We start from the raw sequence: 11,435 nt of genomic DNA on the forward strand, positions 1-11,435 counted from the left end.
GTGACATTCTATATGATTAATGTATGAACACAGATCCCCAAAGACTAGTAAGGCTGAAACAGACACACGCAGGGTAAGGTCATCAAAGGCACACACTTAGTGCAGGTTAACAGGCAAACACTTTATTTTGAGAGGTAGATTAGATGGAATTTAGCGCTGCTGAAGAACCCAGTCAACTTGTCATTCCCTCGCGATCTAGAAACGGAGCAGAGGTGCAACTGAATAACACCCTAATGCTCTTTCCTCTGATGGTGATAGAGTCAGACAGGTACATGGCACACATACAGTCCCCTCGGTTCAGCACAGGTGACGCTATAAACCTACACTCCAACAGCCATATTAACCTTACCTGAAAACACTTATCAACCATAACAGGTTCTGTCTCTTACATGTCTCTGTGAATAACAATAAGAGCTGTTGAGAACCTATAGTGGGTCTTTGTTTGACATTGAGAATTCCACATGCCAACATGAAGTAATACCTGTGAGGCTTCAGAGACCTGTGAGGATGCCATATTGAATAATAAACAGGATCTTTAAAAGGCCCGTCTACGCTCATTACCAAGGAGAGCAGGTGTTGAGTGACACCCAGGTTCAGTGTGGGTGAAATATAGATGAGCAGTGAGTGATCTCTCTCCAGTTTCACACGCACACGTTGACATGGTCCCTCCTTGAGCTGTAGAGACGCATTAATAGGAGGGTCTGGTTCTGAGTAAGCAAAGCCGCGTCTCACAGGATGGCATGGTGTCAATCAATATTCATGGGAAATGTTAAGATGGGCTAAAAAACATCCTGAAAATATGGTGAAATTAAGACAATTTGGCATTCGAATAATATAGTACTGCGTAACAAAAATACATAGGTGCTGCCAAACTGAAAAATTCAAGAGTTACTATGTCCATGCTGGGGGAATATTTCTCATAGCATAGGGCAGTGTTTCCCAACTCTGATCCTTGAGTACCCAACATTATATATTTTTGTTGCGGCAATGGACAAGCACATCTGATTCTACTTGTCAACTAATCATCAAGCCCTTGACAAGTTGAATCAGTTGTTTTTGTCAAGGAGCTAAAACAAAAATATGTGCTGTTGGCGGTACTCGAAGACTGGAGTTGGGAAACACTGGCATATGGCCTGAAACAACCACAGGCAACCTAAAGTGCAAATCCCACCTTGGCCAGAAGAGGGCAACATATGTCCAATATCATTCAATTTATCTGTATTACAATCTACTGTAGCCTAGTTTCATATAAGATTACTAACTAAAAGTGAAGACCGTTGCCAAGTGAGTTTTCCAAAACACTTAATCATTGTCTTTCTACCACCACATTTACCACCACTTTTCAGGACTACCACAAAGTTTAATGGAATGTACGTTATATTTATCTGTGTCATGTCGATTTTATTTACACTATTTTAACTTGCATGCTTTACATTTGAATATGAATCATTTAAATCCTATGACTGAACCAAAGAAACAGAAAATGTATCATGGAGGGATAGCCTATATGTCGACAATTATAGGCAACACATTTGATTTATTATGATTTATATTATTTAAAAAAATGGGGGGATTATTTAAAAAATGGGGGGGGGGGGGGGGGCAAATGTGGGCCTAGATCATGTACAAAAAAGACAATTGACAATTTGCTAATTATTCTACTTTGAGTAATTTCCACACCTTGAATGAGATGTATAGGCCTATACCCTATATAAGTATCTACTGCACGAGCTCAAAGGTGAGAGACGAGCGGGTCCAAGGGCTCTCGCGCGCCTCTGAATGTGAAGATCAACCTGACAAATCACGAGCGCAGTTGATGAGAGGGGACACCTGGGACAAGATTGCACTTGAGTGTGAAACATTGCTTCACTGAATAGATTTAAGTCATGCCTCAAGCTGACAGAAGGTTAAATAAGATACCATAGACCTGTGGCCCATAGGGCCCCTACCTCTTGTGAAATTGTTTGTCATTAGTGTACTTGATACATAATTCATTAATGTCCATTATATTCCTGCTTTACCAATTGTATACGTTGTGAGGATGAAAGAACAACTGATCTCGAGGTTTGGAAGTTTTGCACCTTAATAAAGCGCCCGGCTCCACTGTGGTTTCGGGTTCCTGCTTGTCGCGCTATGGCCGCGCCTTTTATTTGGGATGCAAGAAGCGCTCTCGCATTTCTAACACCCTGCCATCCCAAAGGAGGACAAAAACAAATGTTCGTCCTCAAAATCAAACAGTTCTCATTTACCACGGTCTCCTTGTGGAATATTAAACAGTTCAACCTCCCTGGCTGTGCCACGGTTTTAATATAGGCTACACCAGTCCAGCTTACTTTACGGTGATTTTTATGCAAGCATGCATGATGGAAACAAATTTGGAGATTTTAGCTATAATTACATATTTCAAACCTATATTGTTTGGGTTCATCGTGACTAATATTTTCATTAATGCAGACATGGGAAAAAAAACATGCAAGCTACACAGCTTAATGTTAATATCACAAATCCCTATTGGAATGCATGCATACCCTTCACAAGTCATTCATTCTTTCAGTTTCAAATGTTTTGATCGTATGTTCAAGGAGGGGATGTAAAAGTTGTAGACAACAATGAATTCAGAGAGAGTTGGTTGGTGTGTGATGAAATGGTGATGAAACCCGTACTAATGTGCCATACATGCACTTGGCATGCTGTGCTCCTAGCTTTCTGACTTGCTTACTTCATGTGCTGTATGTTCACTTTAGACTCAAAAATAAATAGAATAACTTGCAAAAACTCGCAGACAAGGCATTATATCTGGGTTTGACTATTTCATATAGCGACGGGTGCAATGTTGCTGATATTAATTAGGTTATCATTTTCTAATTTCACTGGTTTGGATGGGTGACGTGTGCGATGTAGGCATACGGTAGCTTAGTTAATTGACAGAAACATTACATTGAGAATAGATTGATTGGTAGGCCTATCGATTTGCAACAACATTCTTTAACAAACTGTAGTTGTTGTGTTTTCAAATTGAAGGCCAAATAAGAAAACCCACAGATTTTTAACTTGTAGACTAGGCTACTTTCAGTGGGCCTACCTTGCGTTTCTTTTTTTTTCTCTTTTTTTTTTAAAAACTTCAATATTTGCTGCACTTGTATACACTTGTGGAGACTGGAGTTAAAAAATATTGACAGAGGGAATTAAATCTAGGTATAGTGGAGTGGAGACTTGGGAACAAATCCAGCATAAGGCCATGTGCGGTACACTGGATACCTCTCACACTGCGCAAACAGTAGTGCTCTCCGTGGACCAATTAACACGGCCCGCGAGAGGAGTCAGCGCTTTCCTGCGAGACATACTCACTTTAACAACCATTATTATATCTCACTCTCGTCTTCGTTACGATCGCGCGTATCTAGATTGCATCAGGTCGCTCTTCTACAACTCAACTGTGAACCGTCATGTGCGTTAGTACAGTGTTACAACTTCAAAGGATGTGCTATGATACTCGAAGGTTTAGTGTTATTTGGGACGGCAGGTGTAGAGAGGTTGTCTCCATCCCATGGCTGTAATTAGGCTACTAGGGCTACTTGTCTCAATGAAACAGGGTGTTTCCCATGCAGATCAAACCCCATTGACCTTTAGTAAACACTCTCTTTTGAGTTAGGCTACTCTAACTCTCTGGGTAGGTCTATTGGTTATGCGGAAGCTTTTAGATGACAAGTTAACAAATTATCACCTGAAAACATTACCTCCAGACAACAATATAGGTAGGCTATGCGACCCAACATAATGTGGTGATGCTTAAAACAATTTCCCTGAATAGATTACATAAGCTGAGGTCCATGTTATCCATTTGTTGTTATTTTTATGTTTTTAGTTAGACATCCAACAACAAGGAGTCAAAAGCCTTAGAAATTGTACACAGACATAAACAGTTTGTCCTTATGAATGTGGCAAAAGAATACTGCAAACATGAAAACTTTTTTTCAGAGATGCAACTCAGCAGGTGTGAGCTGGTAGAGGGGAAACATGGGTCGAGCTCGAGACAAGAGGAGAGAGGAAGGGAAAGAGAGCAAGCACTGCAAATCCCATGGCAACAGCAACCAGAAAACACGTCTAAAATAGGGGGCAGTGTTCGCTATTACTATAGCAACAGGAAGACACCGCTCCTTCAATCAGCTTTTGGATTTGCTGAAAGGGGCGAAAAACAAGGCCTTATTCTTTTCATAATCGTCATTAGCTGGATTTAATTTATCAGTGTATTAATTTGATTAGACCAGCTGCGTCTCCCAGGGCAAGCCTTTAGGCTTCTAAGTATCAGACATAAACCTATGCCTAAACATAACCCCCATGAGATGCATGCCATTTTCAAGTGAATTAGGATACTACCAAAACAAAAAAAATGTAGCCTAACACTTATCTAATGCGGTTTGTTTACATCACAACCTATAATCCAGTTACAGGAGCGCGCGTGTCAGGTGTTCCGAGGCAGCAACAGGCAGAGGGGAGCAGGGGGTGTGAAGCGGAAGATTCCTTCAAGCCAACTCCCTACAGGCTAAATAAAATGTGCTGAAGATGCGATTAAATGAGTCGTTTCCACTTGCTATCGTTTAATCACAGTAGGTAGCTACAGTTTCCACATCACCCTGTGGGTCTAGATGGTAAATTGGTCTACATATGATACAATATTAGGCTACGCACGAACAAGGGATGGGGTGATTGGAGTGGTTGTTTTTCTTCGTCTGTTGTTCATTTACTTACCACCAAGCAGTTTTCTATAGCCTAGATAAGACAATTGAAATGGAATACAAGCTTAATAGGTGTTTAATCGGTGTAACCCTATAAGCTCCTGCTTTTAAGTGTTATCTTTTTTTAACATGGATTGTGGGCCGCATGAATAATTTCCCATAGCCTACATGCAATTTAAGACATTTCTCACACGTTCTTTGTAGCACATCTTTATGACAATGTTACAAACCAGGTATAATCCACTTTACATGAGTAATGCTTGGGCTACAACGTAGCCTATAGTGGAATCCCAATACAACATGCTAACCCTTTTCAGAACATAGATAATGTGCCGCAGCCGCCTCTTTGGAAACGTTCCTTCTTCCTCCGTTTACACTCGGGATGTTGTTTACGTGGAACATGTGCACAGAGAGCGGTAAACTGAAAAACCACCGGGATGAATCCATAGCACCGGGTAGCCAATCGGGCAACAGATCTATCCTTCCACAGCCAATAGCGGAGCGACAGGTTCGGTGCATCCAGCGAATCTGCGCTCTGCCTGAAGCGCTGATGCAACTGAGTTGCAATAGCAACCAAGCATCCCCTGTATAGCATATGGTGTCCTTCCTCGCAGCATGAAATTAAATAGTCCCCATGTAAACAATGAGGCGCATAAGTGGGTTTACGCCCCGTGGCATCAAGAATAAGTCACATTTTTTGGCATCAGGCTTGTTTACATTTCCTGAGCACCTGCTCTGATAGGGAACCAGCTATAGCCTACCTCCTCCTCCTCCCACCTAAACATCGATTGTCAATATGATTGTAAAGACATCTCCACCAATAGCAAATATATTGAATAGATATTCTCCCAAGTCTCACACTGGAACGTGCGTGGATGTCTTGAAAACAAGAGGTTGGAGAGAGAGGGCGGAGGAATCTACAGCATGGTTTGCCTGCCCATCGTGACGCAGCCGGTTGCTAGGTGTGAATGAACTGATGCTCTCGCTCAATAAATCGTCTCTCAGTCATCAAGTTCATCACAACAAAGAAGCAACAACAAGACTTCACTTCTGTCTCGGATTTTTCCAAGGGAGCCATGGCTTGTTAAATTTGAGAAGAACTCGGACCCCCGAAAGACGCCGTGCTTTGCTCTTGCAACGCACCCCAAACTCACAAGAATTTTCAGCAAGAATGGAGTAAGTGACACTTGTTACATTTGATCTTTTCTGAAGCGTTCGAAACTTTGTTGCCAGCCCACTCACTTGAACTGTTGTGCATATTACATTGTATCGGTCTGAGATACATTTAACTCAATAATGTAATCTACGGGTGGTATTTTCAACTGAACGTTTATAATAGCTACAGCGGTGTGGTGACTGCTGAAAACTTTGTCAACAACAACAGTAATCACACCACAACAATAGAAATAGGCAGCCCATAAATGATAATGACAATGGCAGCAAAAGGCAAATAATAACCGTATGTTATTGCGGTTAATTTTTTTTTAAAACACACTATTTTTGTGATAAATGTACAGTATGGCCATTACTGTAAACTTTATTGGCTCAGTATATTTTAGTCTGTCTTGGCAAAAGGTGTTGTCATGTGGGAATAGGTTTCTTTTGTTTTTCTATTCACTTTGTCTGAGTATCCATTAATTAAGCTGTTGTTATAGTTAGACAACCATTAGGCTAAGGTGTTTCTCTATTATTAATGACGTCTTAAATGGTGCATGTGAAGGCTGATTGTTTAGAGTAGGCCAATTAGATAGTTAACCGTATTGAGGAAGTAACGGTGCTCCAGATGAGTCTGGGTTATCCTAGAACATAAACAGGTGTGCATTCTGTCATTTGCTTAAGCCCACGTGTTTTGAATGCATCAACATAACATTTGTGGTGTGGTCGGTATGACAGCACACCAACGGACTCTCAGTTCCTGTGAAGTTATTCTGACTTTTGAGAGATCTTTTATTTCTGACGATTATACCGTTTTTTTGTTGTTGTTTTTTTTACTGTATGTAAGTGAACATAATGTGTGAATGTTGCTGTCTGTATTGTGGGTTTGGCTTGGGATGTTATCGCACCTTTATGATCTGAACCTTTTAAGATTTTGTAAGGTCAGATGGGTACGTTCAAAAAGCCAAGAACCTCAGTTGGGAGTGGGACCTTGAGGACATGTGTTACTTGCACTAATAACAATATGATAACATGGTAATAGTGCAACATTAGGTTATATTTCTATTTATTGTGATTGCCTGCTATTCAAAAGCACAATTTTTTAACATAATGTTGTAAGTGTTGGGCTTGCAAACCTGTTGAGGTCATTACCTACTTAGCCACATAGAGACTGAATGGGTTCAACCCAATATGTTTTCTTCTTGATCCTTTGTTAAGTGGGACATCTATTATTTTTGTATGATGAGTGACCCATACTGTTTTAAGAAATGTCTCAGCCACTGTTTCTGTGATGATGATCAGCAACCCAAAGTGTCAGTGTATAGTTTTTAATGACTCGCTTTAAACGCCTCCCTACTCATTCTTTATCTCCTATAGGTGTCATTATGCTCACCCAGCCCTGCTCACTGTGGCTCAACTCTCAGACCCCACCAACTCATATCTTACGATCGGACTAATCAGATTGAATCAAAAGACCAATAGACAAAATGATGGCAATGTCAGCAGCTCCTCTCTGGAAGACTCTTCGCGTCTGCCCGGCAGACCCCCTCGCTCTCTCTCACCCACAGGCTAACCTCAGCCAATCACAGGAGTGCAGGGGGGAGGTGCCAGAGGAGAGCCAGCACTTAATTGGTGAGTTGCAGAGTACGCTTTTTTATTTTTCCACATTTCAGGTGGGCACCGCACTGCAGCACATTCGTTCTCCTTCGAACAGTGAGTAATAAAGTAGTTAACGTCTGAAGTTTTTTCCTGTTGAAATGTAGCTACTTTTTACTAAACGATTTAAGTTGTTTTCACTCATTTTAATGTTCAGGCTTTAAAATACAAACACGTTATTTGTTTTTCCATTATCGACGTTTAAGATTTCATTACCATTGCTATGTAGTTTTAATTAATTACAATCAATTAACGATGATGTTTCTTGCATTTATGACAATTTTGTATTTTTCTTCTCTCAATAGGTGATGGTCTCACGGACTGGATGACGGAAGAAGTGGATTTCTCCTCGTACCTCCCAAACCCTCACCCCTCTCCCTCCCCCAATTCCTCCCTTCCTCCCTCACCCCTTCAGCATGACATCCAGGTGCCCTCTGACTTGGAGGTCATGACTTCTCTGCTGCAAGAGGAACTCGCTCAACTGGAGGACTACTTCCTGTCTGAACCGCTGCCGGAGAAAGGACCGAAACTGGGAAAATGCGACAAGGGTCCACCGCCAGTGGGTCCCCACCAGTCATACTACCAGTTGCCCTTTCATGCGTCATCATACTCCACCTCCAACCAATCGGAACACAGCCCTCTACTTGTTACCCTGGCAACTGGGGAACTAGACCTGCTGAGCTTTTGCGGAGGTGGGCCCATTGGGCGATCAAAATTGCCTAGACACGCCCCTTACAGTTGTAGCAATCGCCCCAATGGGTGTAGTCGCAAAAGAGTTTCAGATGGGGTGAGGGTGGGCGAGGTCTACGAGAATAGCATATGGAGTTCCAAAGGAAGTAACCCATCGGTGACTCTAAGTGGCAGTTACAGCTGTGTAGAGGACGAGCGGGTAGTCGGGAAAGGTTACTGCCTAGGCAGTGGAGTTGAGATTCGAAGATGCCCCTTTTTACCCAAGGAAGAGAAAAATTGTCAGTTCGCAGAAGAGGTCATAGCTGTTGGCAGTGGGTATGGTGGCTTTGGCGGGCCGTTGGATATCCCACACAAGAAAGAGGAGCTGTTGATGTATGGCATGAGGGAAGTGAATGTCAGTAGTGGTGGTGGAGGATGTGCTAGTAGCAGTGAGATAGAATTGTTGAGTAGTAATGTCAAAGTTGGCGTAGTCGGTGAGTTGTCTTCCAAGATGTCCACTATTCCTTGGAAGACGGAGACTAGTGAGGGTTGTTATCTTCAGGCAGCGTCCCAATCAGAGGCCTCCTACCACCACGGCTTCCAAGGGACAGTCAGCGAGCAGGTCAAGGCAGAGGGTTTAGAGATGGGCCGTCAACATCATGACTTCCACTGTGGTGGGTTCCTAGAGGACCAGCAGGGCTCTGAGTGTCTGGCAATGGATAGGGAGGCTCTTGACAGGCAGGTGATGTTGGGGTTGAAGGAGGACCCCTGTCCCCTCGCGAAGCCTGAGCTGGACGAAACAATGCCAGGGGAGGTCCACCATCCGCCAGAGCGCAAGCAGAAGAAGAGAGACCAAAACAAGACTGCCGCTCATAGGTATGATGATTCAACCAAGCGCTGAAAACTTAAGGTGGTATTCAAACTTGAGATCTGCGCACAATTTCTACACAAGTCTCCCATTGGCATCAATAAATGATTTTAGCGAAAGTCTGAGTTGTGTGTGCTTATCTCAACTCTGAATCGACAGGTTTGTGGTTATCCAAATTTTGTTGTCTGATTTGTTGATAACAGAACATTGCCACTGGCATTTGACTTTTACTTTGATTTCACTGTGATTGATCCTATCTTCTCCCATTTGACCCCACCCTACCAGGTATCGCCAACGTAAAAGGGCAGAGCTGGACTGCCTTGAGGAGCAGCTGCACGGTCTGGAGGGGCATAACCGGGAACTTCGGGACAAAGCAGAGTCAGTGGAGAGGGAGATCCAGTATGTTAAAGACCTACTGATCGAAGTGTACAAGGCCCGCAGTCAGCGGCTCAAGCAACCGGACACCGACGCCTGATGATGAAGATGACGAAGACTTTCTGCAAGTAGATTTGAAGAAAAAAATGACAGGGAAATGTTAGTTTTTCAATGTTTTGAAATTGAATATACATTTTTTTCTTTTTCTTTGGGAGGGTCAGGGTGGGGGGCGACAAAGGGGTTCAATTGCATGTTTTGATGACGTGATTTTTTTTTTTTTACGAGTCAAACAACTACTTTATACTTCCACTGTTTCGGCAATCGGCACTAACCAAGCAAGCCTGCACTGTGATGCTGTAAAGTCTCAGCTGACAATCAATTTCTGAATGGGTTTCCTGTTGAATGGAGATGGGTTTGATTTCCACCAGTGGTGTTTTTTATATACTGGTTAGACTAATGTGATTCAACTAAGGCCTTACACTGGTCTTGATGTCAATAACTTAGCTACTGGTTCAATATACTCATTAGCTTTTTATCAAAAGACAATCTTTGTTTATTTGTGGGAGCTTTGCACTATTTGTATATTTTCCCAAATTATTATTCCAATAATTGAAAGCAAAGTAATATAAATATGAATGCAAAAACAGCCTTTAGGGAAGACTTAAGATTTTGTTGAAAGTGTTGTCACCTTAAATGCTAATTGCAATATGATACAATCAGTTTTATAGCTCAGGTTATGCAATTCATGCCCAAAGTTCTAGAAGTATGTAAGTTGGTAATTCTTGACTGAAGATTTTTTTGCATGGCAAAGACTTTCATGGCTACTAAAATTAACAAGTTCTGTCTGTCTATATAATGCTATATAGCTACTGTGCACTGATTCCATAGCAGCCTCACATTCCATGCTCTCTCTCAGCAAATTCACTTGTCTCTAGCTCTTTCCTAGTCGTTTCTCTTCACTGGATTAGATGGTATAGGATTTCAGAAATCAATGTGGGACCCTCTGTCTCTTTACTTGCTGTAAAAGCAAATCAGGGTTTGTGATTTTATATGGCGGGTATGCTCGTCTAATTTATAAAGACTTTTTCAATTGTGTCTTGAAGGAGAGATGGTAGGTAGGTAGTCAGCCTTTGCTTTTTTCTAAAAAAGAACAAAAAAACTATTTTTCACTAGAATGTTTGTGATAGCTTTTCATGTTCTTTCCCGCTTTTGTCTACGAGGATGCAGTGTCAATTAATTTAGTATAAACCTTTATTTTATAATTAGGTACAATTCTACATTTTTCTAAAAACGGTCAATCTGCTTTAAGCAAATGTAACAATATATCATATTTAAATTTGAAAATCTAATTTGATCTTTAATAGGAATTAATCCAATTGAATTGCTGTTGCTTTTTGAATGAATTTAAGTTGAAATGCAATAACTCTTAAATGTCTTAACGAATAGTTAAGATCTTAATATAATGTAATAATTTGTTATCAATCTTTTGGATGAATGGGTAGGACACTGCATCTTTTTCAAATATGGTCTGTTATCTTGGCGATATACAATCATGTTTCTGAAATACAGCTTTTAATGCAATGTGTATTAATGTTATTTTGTGATATTGAGATTCTATTACTTTCAATATTAAGCCTCACACATTTCAGCAACACGATTACGACCAATAAGTTACACCAGATAAAATAACCAACCATTTAGTAATTTTGAAATAATTCCAATGTTTCCTCTCAATATATTTCCTTTGTGTTACATGTCACTCGTTTTATTCAAATAAAGTGATTTGTGTCTACACAGTAGCCTAACAGTTTATTCTTGTTTTGAGCTCATCTCCGTTATGCATGGGTAATTTCTGGTGAAAAGCCAGGGGAGATTTAGCCCACATAAATGAAATAACGGACAGATTAGGATACTTCTTGGAACTGTTTCGAAATGAGGAATTAAAAGTATTTTTTTTTAGATGCTTAGGCTATGTT

General features: G+C 41.1%; 1 protein-coding gene across 1 annotated transcript; it reads left to right on the forward strand.

Annotated features, from left to right (window-relative positions):
- The first annotated feature begins 5,686 nt into the window (after nt 1-5,686).
- Nucleotides 5,687-11,251, forward strand: atf5a (activating transcription factor 5a). Its single transcript, XM_014195818.3, has 4 exons — nt 5,687-5,912; nt 7,269-7,523; nt 7,853-9,092; nt 9,370-11,251. Exons 2-4 carry the CDS (start codon nt 7,379-7,381, stop codon nt 9,557-9,559), a joined length of 1,575 nt encoding a protein of 524 aa, XP_014051293.1. The 5' UTR covers nt 5,687-5,912; nt 7,269-7,378; the 3' UTR covers nt 9,560-11,251.
- Nucleotides 11,252-11,435: the final 184 nt, after the last annotated feature.

This window comes from Salmo salar, chromosome 04 (genome assembly GCF_965601325.2).
Source record: "Salmo salar chromosome 04, fSalSal1, whole genome shotgun sequence".
Classification (NCBI taxonomy): Eukaryota; Metazoa; Chordata; class Actinopteri; order Salmoniformes; family Salmonidae; genus Salmo; species Salmo salar.